This window comes from Macrosteles quadrilineatus, unplaced genomic scaffold, assembly GCF_028750875.1.
Source record: "Macrosteles quadrilineatus isolate MER2022 unplaced genomic scaffold, UCM_ALF_1.0 Scaffold_2__2_contigs__length_208266976, whole genome shotgun sequence".
Taxonomy (NCBI): Eukaryota; Metazoa; Arthropoda; class Insecta; order Hemiptera; family Cicadellidae; genus Macrosteles; species Macrosteles quadrilineatus.
Genome location: NW_026542595.1, coordinates 137,533,106 through 137,553,333, shown reverse-complemented (window position 1 = coordinate 137,553,333; position 20,228 = coordinate 137,533,106). Strand labels below are relative to the sequence as shown.

The 20,228-nt window shown below is 34.5% G+C and overlaps 1 protein-coding gene across 1 annotated transcript; it reads left to right on the top strand.

Annotated features, from left to right (window-relative positions):
• The first annotated feature begins 640 nt into the window (after positions 1-640).
• LOC128986577 (probable cytochrome P450 304a1) lies at positions 641-18,836 on the top strand. The gene is made up of 11 exons (XM_054407012.1): positions 641-733; positions 1,300-1,406; positions 4,317-4,461; positions 7,094-7,251; positions 10,845-10,987; positions 13,152-13,281; positions 14,402-14,519; positions 15,741-15,921; positions 16,387-16,504; positions 17,923-18,064; positions 18,644-18,836. Exons 1-11 carry the CDS (start codon positions 655-657, stop codon positions 18,823-18,825), a joined length of 1,503 nt encoding a protein of 500 aa, XP_054262987.1. The 5' UTR covers positions 641-654; the 3' UTR covers positions 18,826-18,836.
• The last annotated feature ends 1,392 nt before the right edge of the window (positions 18,837-20,228 follow it).

The window sequence follows — 20,228 nt, the reverse complement described above, 5'->3', positions numbered from 1 at the left end:
TATCTACAATTAATTCTACAATTCAAAATCATTTCCTTTAACATAACTGACTTCTTTAGTAAGCTATGTAAGTTTGACTTGGAGAAAAACACATGCTCTTATATTAATACAGTAGAACCCCTGTTAACCGAAACCCGGGTTAACCAAAATGGTTCAATAAAACATTATAGGGCTGTAAAATGCTTTAATAACTTCAGTTGTCTGGTTTAAAGTATTTTCTATCCCATTTTGTAATATTTTTGTAGCTGAAATAAAACACTGAATTAAATAGACATTCTCTTAAATTCTTTTTTCCTACACACTTATGTGATGCATTGGCTATTTTTAGCATATGATGGTTTAACCGAAAATTTTTTTATCCGAAACGGCTCTCTCCCCTTTATTTCGGTTAACCGGAGTTCTACTGTATTACCATTACTTAGAACTTACTAAATGTAAAGAAAAGAGCCTTTTTCAAGTAGCTTACTGAAATCCAACAATATGAAATTCTTTGTTGTTGATAACAATGATATTTAAATATGAATAAACCCAGATTTTATCATATGAAGGATAACTGTGTTGACTTATCTGTGTTTTTGTCCACCAAGATAACCTTCGACCAAGTTGTAGTGTTTACTTCTCAGCTTCTCTTGGACAATCATGACGGAAGAACTAATGTTTGCTTTGTTCTGCTTGCTTTTTTACATATTCTATCGATATCTAACAGATAAACCTCACCCAAAGTTTCCTCCAGGTAAGATATATTTGTAAGGTATTATTTTTCATTCGAGGTGTGCTTAAGATGTAATTTACATCGCCTTTTAGTGGAAGTGTTTAAAGTTTGAAAAGTACAATATTCTACATTTTGTATGTGACAGTGATGTTTGTAGCCTTCTGAGACGATACAATTTTTTAAACCTTAAAATTGATAGTTTCCTTACATTATGATAATTGTGTACTAAAACATATTGAAAGAATTATCGTTGTTAAAATGTATTAAATTTACATTTGACTTTCCATTTTTTTATCTGGTGTTTTATGAGACACTGTTTTATTTATAATTCGGCCTAGGAGTAAATAATGAGGTAATTTTCCTGCAAAACTAGAAAAGAAATCCAATGCAATATTATTTATGGTTGAAAATTATAAGTTTTAGGCTACAGTTCTTAATTTTGAGATATGATGTACTTGTATGTGCTATGGATTATGAAAAAAATTAACTCTGTTCTGTTAGAGGAATAATATTGTATAATTATATGTTTTGGTTTGAAAATACAAGTGTCTTAAACTAGGCAAATTAAAAACTTGACTTTGTGGCAGGTCCTTTACGCTGGCCAATATGGGGTGCTTACCTTCAACTTTTGGTAGAAAACTACAGGTTCCCCTACAAAGCTATGCACTGGATGGCAAGGCGATATAAAACAGAGGTAAGTTAAACTAAGTAACCTATGTTATTAAAAGATTTTTTTTTATTTTTGTGTACAGCAAATCGACCCCTAAATATTAATTTTTATAGGCATATTGGGTATCCAATTTAAAGCTCTTATCCTCTAGATGTACCTTTTGTGGGTTTGGATGATGTCCCGTGAATGTCCTTCGTCCTATAGACTTTTAAAATTTCATAGTTTTTGCTGAATTCTGTTGTCAATCATCTGCACTTTTTCAAGTTTACATTTTTTTACTTCAAAACAGATGGCCATAATAGAGTAAAAATTTAAAAACGTACATTTTCAGGAAACACACTTTGCAAATTTTTTTCCCCTTTTTTCAAAACTTTTATTATTTTTTTGATTTCATTAACATTTGAAGTTTCATAAAATGTCCATGGTAACGCAATATCTTTCGTAGTTTTTTTTTTTTAAAGAGCATCTTTAGTGGAAAAACACAAAATCCTGTCACGACCATAACAGACGTTTAAATGAATATTAAAAATAGTTAATATTATTTTTATAACTATGTTTTGCTATAAACTAATTTACTTTTATGACCATTATACATTAAAAAGGTCACTGAGCTTTTAGTATATTTGGTCTTTCTAGAAAAAAAAAAAAACTCAAAAAAATTGAAAAAAGCCAATAATATCTTTTTAAGTTTGTATAACTCCGAAAAAACTTACCTGAGACCCGAAAAATCGTTATGTTTGAATAGAGGCGTGCTTCTTTTGTGTATAAAACATTGAAATATGACGATATTTTAATTTTTGAAATTTTTATGACAGAAATCATAAACGTGATGGTCAGGGACAAGCGGTACGGTCGTGAATTTTATAAAAAAATCTAAATCTTTCTAAACAATCCTTTAATTATACTGTTAGTTATAATAAAAATATGTGTTTCAATTGAACTAAACTGTTCAAATTACAATTATATTAAAATTATTGTCACGACCAAACACACTATAATCCATAAGGCTGGATAGGTCGTGAAAAAACCCGCGATGGTCGTGAAACTTTGGTCGTGAAATTACGTGTTATTTGGCTCTGTTCTGGCGGTAGCTCTGCACCTCATGTTCGAGGATACAAAGTGGACTTCTAGGTTAATCTAGCAATTGAAATATCTTATAAACAAAAATTAACACCATGTCTACTTCATCGAATGACTATGTACGGTCATGGACACACCAAAATTACAAAAAACACAACCTTTCCTGTATTAATCTTGTAATTCCTCCTTTCAACTCGAAACGACCGGCACTACAATCCTGACGTACACCCCGAACTAGTCTCTAAAACCAACTGACTCCATCAACGCCAGGCTTGCCACTGTCGTGCTCCAAAGTTGAAAAATTTTCCCAAATGGTCGTGACGCCAAATCGAGGGATAGACTTATTATGTCATGGTAGTCAGTTTGCAATGACAATAAAATTATAATATGCTCCTTTTTTGTAAGTTTAATAACCATTGATGACATAAAAATATGGCTTTATATATTTCTGCATGAATAATTAGTCTAAAAACAGCGTGAAAGTTGGAAAATGTACCCTAGGGACACGTCATGGTTGTGAATTTCGAGACTTTAAAAATACGAAAAAAATACCTAGAACCTATTTTAAACCAAATAAATGTGTGTAACATGTTGCCCCCATCCCAAAAAATATTAAAACACATAATAATAAACTACAAATCCAGTAGCTACGAAGTAAAAGGCCAGGGACATGAAAAAGTACGTTTTTAAATTTTCACTCAATATAATTTTGTTTACATCCATAAGAAAATAGGGTTATCTGTAGTTGAAATGGTGATGTTTCAGTAAATTCAAGTTATGAAATTTGTAATGTTATTTGTATAAAATGTAAAGAAGAAAATAACTTGCGTTAGATATTGTGTTGTCATTGTATGTTTCATTAGTATTTGTAATTGTTCCAAGATGCCTCGAAGAGATCGCGCACACAATGAAAATAATAGGGCTCACAATGCAAATTATAGGGATATGATGAGACATAATCTTGGTAATGTATATAAAAGCAATATTTGCTAAGAAAGTAATATTCTTGAGGATAATCAAAAGGCATATTAACCTGCTCAAAATAATTGAGTAGGCCTACATTAATTAGCTTTGCGATGATGCGATACTACACTACAGCTTGCGGGCATCTACACACCGCGCCGCGCTATAAAACTGAGATTTTTTGCTCTGTTCAACCCAAAATTTCAACAAAACTAAGAAAAAAATAGAAAAAAGGAAAAGTAAACACAAACAGTAAAGTATATTTAATTATCTAAAAATTTATCACGGATGAAACTTCTCTGACCAACAAACAACAAATTTAGTAGGCGACTAACTATTTCACTTTACGCTAACCAAACTTTTTCTAATGTGTTAATTTAAAAAATATTTATATAAACGAAATTTTAATTTTCAAAACTACACCATTGGTATAAAGGGTGTATTCGCTAGCTCTACCAAATTTCAAAATTTCATCTCAATTGTAAGGGTGCAAAAATGCAGTATATTTAAACCGCGACCACTAGTTCCGTACTACCGTAATGGTGAAATGGCCCGAAGTAGATGCTTGGCGTGACATAGCCAATTCTCGCTGGCCGCGGCCTTAGTTAAAGGTGGCCGTGATGATACACTATCCCCTCAGGGGGACGGCCTGCTAGGAGTCAGAAGAAAATCTGAAATGTAAGCATAGGTTTATATGCTTGTAAAATTCAAGGTCTGTACTAGTAGAATACAATGCCGCAAATCTGAACACAAACGGACAACCAAGTCCAAAATGTCAGCCGTTCATTTACAATGCTATTACAGTAGGTGATTTTATCACAAGGCTTACATACCTTAGTATGTGGTTTTGGTTATGCTGTAGAAGTGAACTACAACTAGTCAATGGTTTAGGTCCTAGGGATGTATCTTGGCCCGTTTCCTACTGTGGTGGCCTGCAGCTCGGCCAGTGTACGGGAATTGTTGATTCGGCCAGAGTTCCAAGGCAGAGTGGAAGGCTTCATACCTCAGATAAGGGACGATGATGGTGTTATTAGAGGTATGTAATATGTTATTTCGTTTCGATGTTATTTAGTTTTAGTTTTTCTAAATTATTTGGTTATCTTTTTATTTCAAAGTTAGTGGTAATTGGGGATAATTAAGTTCTAAAGTGAGCACTTTTATTGGTAGTTGTTTTCAAATTTAACTATCAACACCCCTTATACTTTCAACAATTACAAAAATGTTAATGTTAATAAAAGTTAACCATTTACTAAACTTATTACTTAACTTATCTATTCAAGTAGATATTTTATGCTTTGAAATAAAAAGTTTGAAATGGTGACAAAAATTAAATGTACCTACTAAATTAAAATTTGTCTAAAATATTTTTCTAACGATTATCATAGGTAAAGTTTTTAACATCTCTGTGAAAAATTATTTTAGCTGACCTTTCTTAGTTCCATAAATGTATCTACAAGTACTTAATGGGGTAGAATACCTTACCTCGTCAAAGTTATGAGTGTGAAGTATTTTTTCTAAGATATAAAATAACCACAAAAGTTATTTTTACGAATAATAATTTTAACCATTAGTTAAAACAAAAACTTTCAGCTGCGATTAGAATAAGCAGTATAAAACTGAATATTTTTAAACATTGCCATTATTTCCTGTTAGATATTCAATTTATCAGAGGGTGATAAAAGATTGATTTTCACAGTCAATGTGCTAATTACTCATATCACTTTCCATCAAGGAAAGAAAGGTTTATGGAATCATCAATGTTAGCCTTGGTTTAAACAATCAACCTATCATATTAAAATATTGATGCTCTTATAATGCCAACACTCTTGAACTTAAAAAAAAAATGTTTTTGTCATTTTTTTGGATTCTAGCATTGACTATTAGATACCGTACTTAAGTAGTCGTCCCATCTATATGGACCAGCTGTAGCCAACTTTTTTTGTTAAAAAAGAACGTAGTTGTGTGAGCCAGTCACAAAATGCACTAGTGACTAAAACCATTGACTAATGGTAGTCAAAGCTAAAACTCTATTTTCTAACGTAGTCAAAGGTACTAGTTTATTGGGTGGAATCTATACTTATTTAATACGCAAGCAGGATTTTTGTGACAATTACTCCTCCGAAACTACTGAACCGATTGGCATGTTTTTGGTCTCATTGGAAAGAGCGTAACGTGAAGTTGTGCAGGAAACTTTCTTTTTAGGGAAATAATTAGAGAATGAGGCCCTAGGGCGCTTTAAAGTTTCGTATTTCTCCATAAGGATAACATGGGGAGATAATTTTTATTTACAGAAACATATGTTTGTTACTTGAAAATAGTCAAAGTCTACTACATAATAATTGCTTTGTATTATGACTGTTAATGTATACTACATTTCAATCAAGGATTGTGTACCTTAAAGTTTACTCATAATGGATCTTACTACTTTATTTTAATGCTGGGAATAGTAAAATTTAGTCGAGAATAAGTTACTATGATTAAGAAAACTTTACGGTACTATAATCTATATATTAATTTGAAACTGTTTTTCTTTGTCATAGCTAAATTGAGAGAATGGCTGTGCGTAGAAACTCGGTAGAGGTGTCTAAAGAAAGGTCTTGGTCTGTAGATGAGCCATCAAAAGAGAAACGTGGTAAATTCCCTTGGGGCTCTGCCCCGTGGCCTTTGAATTCCCATTCCATGATATTCTTATGGAGGAAAAACTGGGTTTTTGTACCAGCTAATTTGAGAGAACGGCTGGGTGTAGAAACTTGGTAGGGGTCTCTAAAGAAAGGTCTTGGTCTATAGATGAGCCATCAAAAGAGGAACGAGGTAAATTCCCTTGGGGCTCTGCCTCAGAAGCCTTTAAAGTTGCCTCTTCAAATTTGTTTAACATATGCATAATTCTACACTACTTTTTAATGAAACAGCTGTTAATATTTAAATTTTGATTTATTTATAGAATTTTTCAAAAATATATATTGTATGGCTTGGTTTCTGCCTTTTTTACCACTTCTTGGAGATTGTACGTAGGTGATATTCTTTGGCGTATTGCATCTGTAGACGAAACTTGGGTTGATGAAATTATTACAATGGAAAAAAGCGATAAATCCTGGATAATTTGATATAGGCTAAAAATAAAACTGAATTAAAAATATGCTACATTTCTTGAGCAATCATTGAAATAACCGATTTGCAAACAATGGAAACATAGAAAAGGTCATAGAACACAACCAAGTAGAAGAAAAGAAATATTATTTTTTTCATTTATAATCGTTATTATAGACAACCTAATGCGGCTATGAGAGGGAAAAATGTTTAGAAACACTAAAAAACAAGATCAGCTTTTTGAGAAAAGATAAGATATTTACAAAAGATTTTGATTATATCTAACTGTTGTGTAGATCGTGAGTATTTCCATAATCTTCGTGAGTCACCTGTAATGCTTCGCAATTGCTCGAATTCGAGCAACAGGTACACTAGTATCAATTAAAGTCCATACCAACAGCTGATTGATTTATAACTTGACAAAAGAATATTGCCATTAGTTGTTAGACTATCTCAACAGATTGCACCATGTTTTTTTTGTTTCTTTTTCAAATTTTTACATTGGATGGTAAGTCATTCTACTCTGTGTATAGACAATAGTAGTAGAAACTGTTAAAATAAATACTGATCTATTTAAATAGGGCAGTTCTTCATTGATGGATCACCATGGACAGAACAGAGGCGCTTTATGCTGCGTTACCTTCGAGACTTTGGTTGGGGCACAAGGAGTAAAAGTTTTGAAAAGATCGTGGAAGAAGAAGTCAGAGATTTTCTAGACTTGGTTCAATCAAAAGTTGAGGTAAACTTTGGAGTATATTTCAAATTAAAACATGTATACATTGATGTAAATACAAGGGTCATTCAATAAGTAGGCTAATGTGACAAATTATTATTGCTCAAAAACGGTTTATTGAATCAGTACAAAACTTTCAGTTTATAAAGTTGGTAACCTTCCAATGCAAATTGATCAGCTGTTAAATAATATTTTGTAAAGTTTGTAACCTTCCAATGACAATTGATCAGCTGTTCAATAATAATTTGTAAACATAACTTCAAACTTCAAACTTACTCAGTTAACAATGTCAAGTCCACTGATGCCCTGATCAGATTTTTTTTTAGTCGCGGAAGGTAAGAAAGGTAATGAAATCCACAAAATAATGTTAAAAGTGAATGGAGACAATTGTTTGAATCGTTCGAACATTTACAAATGGGTAGAAAATTTTCAAAGTGGCCGAACAAAAGTTTCTGACGAGAAACCCGGTGGACCACCGATCAAAGTTGGGATTTACTCTCTTGAATCTCGGATTGAAGCATTAATTTGGGACAATAGGCGTATCACTATTGAACTGATAAGTGAAAAAGCAAACGCAAGTGTTGGAACTGTCTACAACATTATTCATAACAAGCTGTAGTGCAAGAAAACCTGAGCGAGATGGGTGCCCAGACAACTCACAGAAGCTACAAAGAAACCAGTTGTTAAATCATTCAACAGTCAAAAAATCTAAAAGCTAAAGAAAGCTAAAGAAGAAACGATTTTTTCTAAAGAATTGTAATGTTTGATGAAACAAGGATCCTCCACGATCAGCCAAAGTAAAAAAAGAGCCATTAGTGAGTGGAAGCATACGACTTCTCTCATAAAAAAAAATTCCAAGACCCAGCCATCTGTCGGTAAGGTCATGCTTACAGTATTCTAGGATTTTCAGGTGCCAATTTATTGTGATTTTCTTTAAGTTCAAAGAACAATCAACAGCCAGTACTACAATGAGGCTGCAAGGGGGGAGCAAGCAAAACAGAGATGGCCAAGAATCAGAACACAGTCTTGTCTTAGCTTAAGCCCACAGCGAGAAGCAGGAAACCACGACCTGGTGCAATTCTCTTTACCACTGGACAACTGGAAAGTCACATGCAGATTTGCTGAAGGACATTTGAGGTGAGGTGAAACCGGAAGAGTCGGGAGCCGAAATCAACGCGTTTTGGCAAACACGTTCCGGAGGAGTCCTCGTGGAACTTGGAACAAAGACGAAGAACAAAGACTAGTTTAGCTCTGCTCTGAAGAAAGCTGGTGGAGAAAATGGTACTGTCAAAAATCTACAACCCAGAGTCTATGGAAATTAGGGATCTTGGCATTTTCTCCTCCAAAAAATAAGTGAAAGAGGCCATTGAAAGAGGCCATGGAGCACAAGCGGGGGAGGTTAAAACAAGATAAAACCTGCAATTCAAACCAAAGGCTCTCGGCTCTTCACTGAAGACGTGATTTTGTTTCATGACAACGCCCATCCACATACAGTACGTACAGTAGACAAAAGAAAAACTTCAGAAACTGGGATGGGTCATCCTTCCACATCCCCCCTAACGCCTCGACCACGCCTCATCAGACTTCCATCTGTTTGGACCCCTTAAAGATGGTCTACGACAAGGGATACATTTTCAATCCAATGAAGAGGTAAAAAAGCAGGTGCAAAAGTGGCTTTGAGATCAATCTAAACAATTTCATACCAAGGGCATTTACAAACTTAGCAGAAAAATGGGACAAGTGTATAACTGTTGCTGGGGATGTTGAAAAGAAACCAAAGTTTTGTAATATAAAAATGGTTTATTTTACCTTTTTGCGTCGAACGATCCGTGTGTAGTTAGTACAACTACAGCTGTTTCATACCACTAGGGTACATCATCAGGTTGTTGGCAGAACGTTAGATAAAACAGCATTCATTAATAGATGAACTTGTCGAAATAAATATGTCTATATACACATAATACACGAAAAACATTTAAAAAACACGAATTTACGAACTTGGCCAAGTAACGAACACACGAGACAGGCGCCGATGGATGTTGCGTCATGACTGCTGTCGTGTGTCCAAGCATCAGCTGTTACCCCTCCCCCCCAACTCCTTTATCAGGACCAGTTTTGTTTTGGTTTAAATGAATGGCAGTATTGTAGATGATATTAGATCTGAATGAAATTTGTTCGTTCAATATATGGTCAGGGTGTTCTTTGGATGCCTTGTATATTTCGAACTCCTCTATTGTGTCCATGTATCTGCCTTTAGTACATAAATGCATAATTTCTAGATTACTATGTATGTCCGTGTAGTTGTGGTTTGCGTTAATTATGTGGTTGGCGAATGCTGATTTCGAGTTCTTTTTGGGTAGGTGTTCTTTAAACCTAGTAGCAAAAGAGCGAGCAGTTTGGCCGATGTAAAAGCTCGGGCAATCGTTACATGTCATTTTGTAAATACCTGTGCTGTTTACTTTATCAGAATGTGTTTTATTTTTTTCTTTAAGCATAGTAGATAATTTGTTAGATGTTTTGTATGCAACGTGTACATCGTTCTTTGCCATTTCTTTTCTCAAGGTGTTATTGAGTACTACTCCAAATTTAGCACATACATACTTTTTGTTTCTGGGTTCTAGAATCTCTTTTGTTTTATTTTTCTGTTTTCTGATAAGTTTATCAATGAGAGAGCTTTCATATCCATTGGCAACAGCAATGTGCTTCAAAATGTTTATTTCATTGTTGTAGTTTTCTGTGGTAAGGGGTATGGATAATAGTCTGTGAACGAAACTATTGTAAGCAGCTGTCTTGTGGTTGAAAGGATGGTGTGATGACGAATGGATGGTCTGGTCAGTTGTTGTTGGTTTTCTGTAGATTTTGAATTCCATGATGTGATCAGTTCTTGTTATTGTTACGTCTAAGAAATTAATTGATTTGTTAGCTTCGGTTTCGAGGGTGAATTTTAGTTTTTTCCAGATGGCCAAACAAACTGGCCACGTGAATGGCCAATTCAATTATTTCCAGATGGCCCTTTTTACGTCATTTCCGCTCTAACGGTTCAATCAGCTGATGGGGCAGGAGTTAGGGTCGGCCACTAATTATTTATAATTATTTATGTGCAAAGTTTTGTACTGATTCAATGAACCGTTTTTGAGCAATGATAATTTGTCTCGTTACTTATTGAAAGACCCTCGTACTTCTTTACTTCATGACAGGTGTCACTTATGCCCATTAAAATGCTGCATTGATTGAGTTGCAATACATTAAAGAATCATTCATGTCACAAGTCTCAAAATCATTTACAATAAATTGACACAATTTTTTGCATTAAGATGAAGATAAATGCAAGGTGATGTCTTATGTAGCTTTGTTACCAACTAAAATAGGCTGATTCTTCAGTCATGACGATTTTCTCAAAAGCTCAGTGATCATGTCCCGCCTCTGACCAAATTACAAAGCTACTGACTTTTCTCAAGATCAATTTGTCTTCCTAAATAGGCAAATAATAGACTAGCTCTATAATCACTGAGCTACCCATTTTCACTACCTATCATGTCATTGACAGTGTAACAGTTTTGTTCTTGTTAATAATACTGTTTCTCTATGCCGTCTCCCAGGGAGTGAGTGATGAGAGGGGAGTGCTGGTGCCGTCAGCATTTTACACATTTTTTCTCAACCTCACGATGCAGCTTCTACTAGGGTGTAGATTTCCACCTCCGTTACACCACAAACTCAGAGAGTTTGCTTTCACAGCTCTCCGGTGAGGCTTTGATAGGAGCTATGAATTAAACAGCGTATGACTAGATTTTTATATAATAGATATTGATGTAATGATATATACAGGGTGACTGGTCATCAGTGTGACAAAATTTTTTTGGCGTAAGTACAAAGTAAATGCAGTGTAATGATGCATATAAAAGGTTCCAAGTCCAAAAATTAGCTTCCCAAAGAATTATTTTATGTTTTTCAAAAATAACTATGTTTTCAAACTTAATACAGCTATTTCTCAATTACCTGTAAATGGATTTGAGTAGACAATGTCATTTTTGTGTTCTACATTAAATTTTGAATAAGAATAATAGAAAATGACGGAGGATCAGTTGTAAAAACACCATTGTAAATAGATTCAAAGATTAAAATTAAGATGTTTGATAAAAATTTTAAAAAAAGGTCTATTGTATTCGTTCACACCCTGTATACAAGAAAGTGTCCGAATATGTTAAAAACTGTGCCATTTTATAAGCTCCAACCATATGCTACACTATTGAGGTTTAGATATTCTGTTGTTTGTTTTAGTGGTTTGAATACTAGAAAACAGGGAACTTTTTTTCTGTTTTTACTGTTCAAGCTGAAACAAAAATACAACTTTTGCTTAATACATGCCGGCTTTCTATGTTTTAAATGTTAAAGACACCCTGTTTTCTGGTATTCAAACCACTAAAACAAATAACAGAATATCTAAACCTCAATAGTGTAGCATATGGTTGGAAAGCTTATAAAATGGTGCAGTTTTTAACATATTCGGACACTTTCTTGTATACAGGGTGTAAACAAATACAATAGAACAATGTTTTTTAATTTTTTCTCAAAAATCTTAATTTTTATCTTTAAATCTATTTACAATGGAGTTTTTACAACTGATCCTCCGTCATTTTCTATTATTCTTATTCAAAATTTAATGTAGAACACGAAAATGACATTGTCTACTCAAATCCATTTACAGGTAATTGAGAAATAGCTGTATTAAGTTTGAAAACATAGTTATTTTTGAAAAAACATAAAATAATTCTTTGGGAAGCTAATTTTTGGACTTGGAACCTTTTACATGCATCATTACACTGCATTTACTTTGTACTTACGCCAAAAAAATTTTGTCACAATGATGACCAGCCACCCTGTATATACTATGAGATGTAAACTTACCTTTGTAGCAATCGGTCCTTATACAGTAAGACCACGGTAATATGTTATACCTACTGTCATTTAATTTTACAGTGTTTGATTTTATCAATTGATTGATTGATATTTATACGTCAACACATCAGGGAGTGTGATATTTCAAGCACAGATGAGTGAAGGTTGAGATTTAAATAAACAATGAACAAGACGATATTTTTGTAACCTACATTAGCTCGTCTTTAGCCTGATCATTAATTCAAAGCCCATTTATAACAGCTGATAAGTTTGCTTGGGGAACCCAGATTAGTCAAGGAGCTTCTGAGAGCACTCTGAACTCTTAACAGCCTCAACATAACAGTATAACAGTGACATTCTAAGCTTAAGTGTTTTCACGACTACTTTATACTTGACAGGGTTGTTTGAAGTTTAAAAGTGAATATTAACTAAATGCATTTTTGTAATGCTAAAGGACTCTTCCTCACTCAGACTCAGATACTAGAGATATTGTCTCACTAGAGATATTGCTCTTTTTAATTTTATATAGTAAAAGTACAAGCTCGTGTTATTTTTGGATTATTAACATATTGTATCATAAATTTGATCATCAATAGAACAAGCCATTCAATCCCTTATTAAAGTTGTTGCCAGTTTTAATGTTAAAATGAAAATGGTTATAGTATAATTGAGCCACTGACACAGTGTGTTTGTGATATTTTCTGATTTCTGTGGAATATGCCAAATTTTAACAATGCCAAACTGATAAAACAACTTATCGTAAGCTAAAACTGTAACATATTTTATGTCTCATCGACTATGTCAGTAAAAGACTGAGGAATAAAACTAATTTTTTGCCTAAAGCGCACTCTTTGAGTGGCTCATTCAACTGTGTTCATTTTATCATATGAAATCAACTACAGCTGGTCCCCCTTTTAATGGAATACCTTCTGTAGTGTCCAAAGGTCAATGATCATCATGTAACAAATGGTTTCCTTCAAAGTGGTATTAACTTCAACATTGCCTGTCAGTTTTCAGCTCCGCATAGACCCCACCACTGGTATGATTAACCTCACTCCGTGGGTACGACACATCGCGCCTCGTCTCTCAGGCTTCATTGACTGTGTACGCAGCAACCGTCTCATCAAGCAGTTTATACAGGTCTTCATCTTGTTCTACTGTTTTGTGAATTCATCATTCAAACTGCTGATGGAATATTTGCACTATCTAGATGGCAGAGTTTGGCATGTTAGTGAATGAATAGTATTCAGTTTGCAATGTTATTCAATTTTAGAAAATTTAGTTTTTGAGGAATGAACACTTAGCATTTAAGAATACATTAAGGAAGAAGGAATGTAAAATGTACCAGGTGTTTCATAAGTCATTTTACCGAGGCAAACTTACGTATGAAACACAATGCTGCACACTAATGTGTGCAACTTGCAACTTGTAACTAATGTTGCACAATCTGTTTTTTTAGCAATGACAAAATCAGCTGTGAAGGTAATTGTTGAGATTTTTATGTTTAGATTTGAGTTTATATAGATATGCATTTGCATTTCTTGTTGACAGTAACCATGAAGGTTAATTGGAATACGATTTTGACCGGCGTGTTCAGAATGGTTTGTTGTACGCTGTGAAGCTGACGGCGACTTTCACAATCTAGTTTTGTGAACAGATGAAGCTCCATTTAAATTAAATGGTCGTGTTAATCGACACAACTGTGTCTACTTGAGTAACAGAAACCCGCACTAGGTTCGTCCAAAATGCCAATCGCAGCGCTGGAAATTTAAAAAAATTAAAAATTGAAAAACGGTACTTACTTAAAAAACATGCCTCATAATTATATTTTTTGAATTGTGACTCTGTGGAAATCTAAAGTTATAAGTTTGAGCTTTTGTTAAAGTCACAATGTTTTAATTCTTACACCATTTACTTATTTTGTTTCCTCAAACTTTGAACAAATCTTTCTTTTTTTCTTTTTTTTTTGCCTCACGGCTGATGTACCTTATTAAACCAAAGATAATCTTATGAAAATTTTTCAAATTTAGTTTGTCCCATGATAAATGATGGGTTTGTTTCCTACGGGAGATTTAGAGAACAAAATTATTCCCTCCCCTTTCTTGCTTTCCTCACCACAACTCACAGCACATTTAAAGAAAGTATTTTTTTAAAGTTAAGAAAAAACCAAGATTATTTTTTTATATTTTTTTATTGTTTTATAAATCATGTGTTAATAAATTTATTACTGAAAGTAACGGTGATTGGTTTAAGCTTACAGGAGCACGTCCAACACCATAAAGACACTTATCTGCCAGAGGCCCTACGTGATTTTTGTGATGTTTATCTCAAACAAATGAAGGAAAAGCAGGAATCAGGGACTCAACATTGGTTTTCAGGTAACTAGATTACAACTCAATCCTTGACTTGTTAATACTTTGTTTATAAACTTTCTGTTAGTCGCTGCCAGAATTTTCTTTTCTTAATGGTCCTCTAGCTGCTATCAGTAATTAATAACCCCTTTTCATCTGATTTGTGGACTTGGTTGTGAGTTTGCCCCAATTTCTTGACATTGCTTAAAGATCTTCAAGAAGAACTGGTAATATTGGAATTAATATAAATTTGAAATAAAAACTTCACCAATTAAAAATTCAGAAATATTGGTGAAATTTTTATTTCAAATTTATATTGCTTAAAGAGTTACGGAGGACATTTTCCAACATTATTTAGTAAAACACAAGTTCTACACAGCTTTGGATCGGGAATCTGTTATCTCAATCTATTGGGAAGAAAACTTGAACATGACTAAGCTGGAACCAACTAGGCATTATAGGGAACCTTTAATAGCTGAAAACAATATATTATGTTCAGTGTACCTAATTAAATAGGAAAATACCCAAAAAACACTGCCCACCACTGATCCTTTCAGCACTTGATCTGTGGTCATATTTTATATTTTCCGATATCCCAAAATGTTGTGAAAATTGAGTTTCATCAATCGATGTTGCGAGATTCCCATAATACTCCTTTGAAAACTTTTACACCATAAACAAAATAAATCAAAGAAGTCATGACAGTGATTGAAACTGACTTGTCCTTATACAATACATCATAATAGCAGCAATTTAGTCAGATTCTAATGATAAAGGAAACTTGAGTCACGCTTAACTGGCTTGGAATACTTTTATCATAACTCTTTGTTTCAACATCACAGGGTAGATTTGTTTTTATAACTGGACAGAATAGTTACTCGCCCATTGACATACGAGTTTTGGAGCTTAAATCAGGAGAGCGCCTCTCCATTTTACCTGTATTTCCATTATCGATCTACTCTACTATTTGCCAAGTAATTGCATACACAGTCCACATTTGTTTTGCATTACAGTTGCTGACTTCCATTTCGAGACACAGTGGTGCATTAGGAGTGGATAGTGAAAAAATTCTATGGTTGAAAGAGTGGTAAATCCCTGCAGGGCCATAACTGGAAAAAATGATTTGGAAATGATATTGAAAATTAAACAAATTCATCATATAATTGTGTTTGTTCATTTAAAAGGAACGACACTAATGTTGTCTACCCATAGCGCAAGATGTGCAAAGTAAGTTGATTTCCGTTGCAGAGCAACAGCTCGTGATGATGTGTTGGGACCTTCTGTTTCCTACCAGTATGACAGTCACAGCCACGATGGGCTTTGCTGTGGAGTTCCTTCTGCTGAATCCTGAGGTGCAGCCCAAGATACAAGAGGAGATTGATAGAGTCATCGGCCGTTCCAGGCTGCCTAATCTAGACGATCGCAAGCTGTTGGTATTCATTTGTTTAACCTTTTGAAGACATTTTCCTTTCCATCACAATTATTAATTTTCCTTAAATTCCTTAATTTAAAAATCCCTTAAATTTGATATCAAACATGATTTTCTGGGGATTTTTAAAATTTTCAAGTTTTTCCAATATGGCGTCCAAAAAAAGCATTTTGCATGGTTAGATTTTTCTAGACTTTTAGTATATGAAACAGACACAATCAAGGAATTAAACAAATCAAACTCCGTTTTTGTGGGAATAAGTTCCACCCTAAACCATATATCTCCTCTACTAAACAGTAATGGAACAGAGCATGTGGCTATTGCGCACGTTTGTAATCGGCAAGTGAAATGTCGGCTTACGATGTTCCACATTGTTGGGCGCAGCCTTGGTTTAGAGGAGGCTATGCTAATACGTATGGGAAATAATATTTTTTTCCGGTTAGTTTAATTTTCCTTTTATTCCAGAATGCCGTACACAGAAGCAGTGCTGAGGGAAGTGATGAGAGCTGAAGCCCTCGTCCCGTTGGCTCTGCCTCACAGATGTACTCAGGACACTTACTTCTACGGCCATTTCATACCCAAGGTGTGTACGCCAGATGAACTATACATTCTATGTTTAGAAGACACGCCATCCCAATGTTTAAGTTGTTACCCGTTTTATTCTAAAATCTAAATGGACTCAGTTGAATGTGCTGATTTTTTAACCAATTGTAAATGAAGAAAAAAAATATATAATCGTAAATTTAGGATTTATTATGTTAGGATCATTAGAATATGCTTTTCAGGTAAGTGCAGGTAGAGTACCGCTGCATTCATGCTATTTTTTTTTTTTTTTTTTTTTATAGACTAAATACAAAGAAGAGAACTGTCCAGGAAACGTATTGATCATTAGTTAGTTAATGTTGGTGTACTAGGGAGGTTCTTTAAGTTGGGCCGTTTTTCAGTATAGCTCCATAGTTCGTGTGAAACGACGCTAGTCACAGCTTACTGGCATCATTTGTGAACAGAATGACACGCAGCTCTGTAGCTGACTTTTAAATTATTGAATCCACCGCTGCATGAGACATCGAAGATACGTTTTTGACCACCAAGAAACATATCTGATGCTGAAATTCATAGCCAGATGAAGTTTATGACCCTAAGGCAATGATAGAGGGGAAAGTCAGAAATGGGCTAGGGAGTTTAAAAATGGCCATGAAAATGTTCATTTAGAAAGGAATTGTGTTTTTGGTGGGTACCCAGACTTCTCCCAGAAGGCCGCAAAGGAAAAGGTTTTTTTACACTCCATAACCCATTACTGCACTCTACCCTCACTCATTGTATCAGGGCCATAACTGGAACATTTGGGGTGCAATGACTTGAAATAAAAACACCATTTGGGGAATTAAATAAAACCCGGCCGACTACATGTTTACGGTTTGTTGGAATCTTGAGGACTGGAGAGCAAGGAAACTTTTGGATCGGCGGTTAAACGTGGAGGGAAAAGTGGCGTGATGGGTTGGAGCCAATCCGGGAGCTTTATTGAAATCATACGATATGACGTCACAGTCGCCTGATTGCAGTCAGGACACAAATGCAAAACATATTGCCAACTCTTTATAAAACAAATCTAAATATCGTAAAAATGGCAAAATTATGGTACATTATTATTGTATACACTACATAAGCATACTCTACATATTGTATAGGTACTCTGGCATAAGCTATGAATGCTGGCACTGGACATTGTTCTTGTAATCAAAAAACTTAACACTGACCATTTCACGCGTGTGGCGGGATTCAATAACTTTACAAATTAAAAAAAAACAGACAGTGAAGCGTACACGACTGCTACAGAGCAGCAAATGGTGTAATTTTGTTCACAAATGATACCAGTAAGAGGTGACAAGTCTCGTTCCGGCGTTAACAGGAGCTAAACATAAAACGGTTCTACTTAAAAAACTGCCCTCATATTTGATTATTGGTTGATAAACAAATATGCAAAGCATTGTTTTTCTTCAGGATACAATGATGTTGGCTAATATTTGGAGCAGCAATATGGATGACAAAATCTGGGACAAACCTTTTGAATTCAGCCCTGAGAGACATCTGGATGCAAATGGACAGCTCAAGAAGAAAGATTTGTCTTTGCCTTTTGGACTAGGTGAGCTTGTCTATAACTAGAACTTAGCAAGTGTTTTTATTAAATATATATGCATCTCGCTGTATTGGGTTGTTTAACGATTTGGACTTTCCTGGTTTATGGTTTGGATCATGCTTTGATCTCTCAAGTGTTGCCGGTCAAATTAAATGTCTTTATTAGAAGAATACCATGCCACAAATTTGAGCTCAAAAGAACTACTGAAGAATGGCAGCCGTTTGAATATTCAAAATGGCAAATTCAAGAAACTTTGAACGGCTGCCATTTTTTTACTCGGTTGTCCATTTGAGGTCTGGTTACCGGCATTGTTTTTATTGCAACTAGACCTTTAATTTGATGTATGTATGCTTACCTTTAAGATTTTCAACTTACTCCCCATCCGTCCAACATAGGTGATATTCAATCACCAGTTACACAAAAATGTAGCTTACTACTACCAGTACCTAGTAATGATATACAAAATTTGGTTGTGATATCTCTTTTCGTTTCAATGTTATTAAGTCATCCTAAGACTTAATTGTCACCCTGTATAATTATTTAGATTTACATAAATCAAAGTATAGTATGTGTTGTTATTGGCAGGCAAGCGGGTGTGCTCGGCGGAGACATTTGCCAGACAGAACTTGTTTCTGTTATTCTCGGCAATGATGCAACATTTCACTTTGCTACTGCCGTGTGATCAGCCTCCGCCTGATCCAAATCTACATCTACCTGGCATTAACATATCTCCACCACAATTTAGAGTGCTTATGGTGCCCCGCTAAATGTTTAAATAAATTGCATTAAAATCCATCACTTGTGTTAGATTTATTTACATTTTTTCATCACACTTCTGCAAAAGGAGCCTTTAAAAAATACGTTTGGGGTCTAGGTAGCTGTTTTACTCCCCATGGAGTAAAAAGTAATTTTAGTCCCTTGGGAGTAAAAGTCAGCTGCCGTTAACAGTTGTAGACTTCTATTGTAAGCAATCGCAATCGCATTGCATCAAAATTATTTATCGATTCATTTATTCAACGTTTTAGTTAGATAGCAATTCATAGCTAATAGGCAAAATTATCAAATCACTTACTAAACAGCAGCTGCTTGTTTGCATTAGCACTATTGGAATCAAGTTTGAAGTAGTTTTTTTTTTGTTTTTTTTGAGAGGTTATCTTTACATGAAAAATATTTTACGCCACACTACATTATTTTGACGAACTTCCCACGCAAGTATTTAGTCCAGAAAACAGCTGTTTGCCGCCAGCTTATTCAAATGGGGTTTTATTGCGTACTACTGTACTGTAATGAGTTTTACCGGACACCAATCAGCTGATTATACTGTATTTAGGTGGCAATGAGTGGTTATAAACAAAAACATAACTTCTCTTAGAGGTTATGACTAGTGATTTTAGTCCTTTAGTTGGTGGAAATATATAATAATTCGTCCAAAATTTGTGTACTGGACTCGTATGGTAATCCCGTACTCGAACTCGACTTCGTCTCGCACAGGAACGACCACACTCGTCCAGTAAACACTTATTTTCAGGACTAGTAACTAATATACTATTACCTACGACCAGTTTTTAAAGTAGCAGTTTCAGTTCAGTTCTCAGAATTGAAAAGTTTCACATTACGGCATTGTTTACTTACATAACAGCATAGTTTTACTATAGATGAAACTGGTTTTACTTAACAACACGGGTAACGGACCAATGAGGTTCAAGGATTGAGAGAGAAGTAAAATCGTGATGCTTTACTTAACTTCAACTAATCAGCTGTTTACCAATTTAATTGTTAATGATTCGTGCAATTAGTGATTGAACCACTATCAGTGGCATGGTAATGAGAGGTTATAAACGAAAACATAACCTTGGAAGTTTTTGAGTAATGATTATTAGTATTAATATTAAAAAACAATTTTGGGTAGTGTATGAGCAACTAGGTAGTGGGTAGTTGTCGGGGAGTTTCGGCTCCTTCGACAAAAGAATAAAAGGTAGTGTATGCAGCTCACATTAAGTTTTAACAACACTCACTTTACGCAATCGTTGCGTAAACTACTATTTGTTACCTATGATTGCTAATTAATGATGTATTATCATAAAAAATATAGTTCATCACACCGGCAATAGTGTCTTTTCAACCCTCGTACATTTTCCCACCTGACCTAATTTTCCTAACCTAACCTAAG

Coding starts and splice junctions, on each gene's coding strand:
- LOC128986577 (XM_054407012.1), top strand. CDS start 655: ATGTTTGCTTTGTTCTGCTTGCTTTTTTACATATTCTATCGATATCTA. Junction 1,407..4,316: donor CAAGGCGATATAAAACAGAG/GTAAGTTAAACT, acceptor TCAATGGTTTAG/GTCCTAGGGATGTATCTTGG. Junction 16,505..17,922: donor ACGGCCATTTCATACCCAAG/GTGTGTACGCCA, acceptor GTTTTTCTTCAG/GATACAATGATGTTGGCTAA.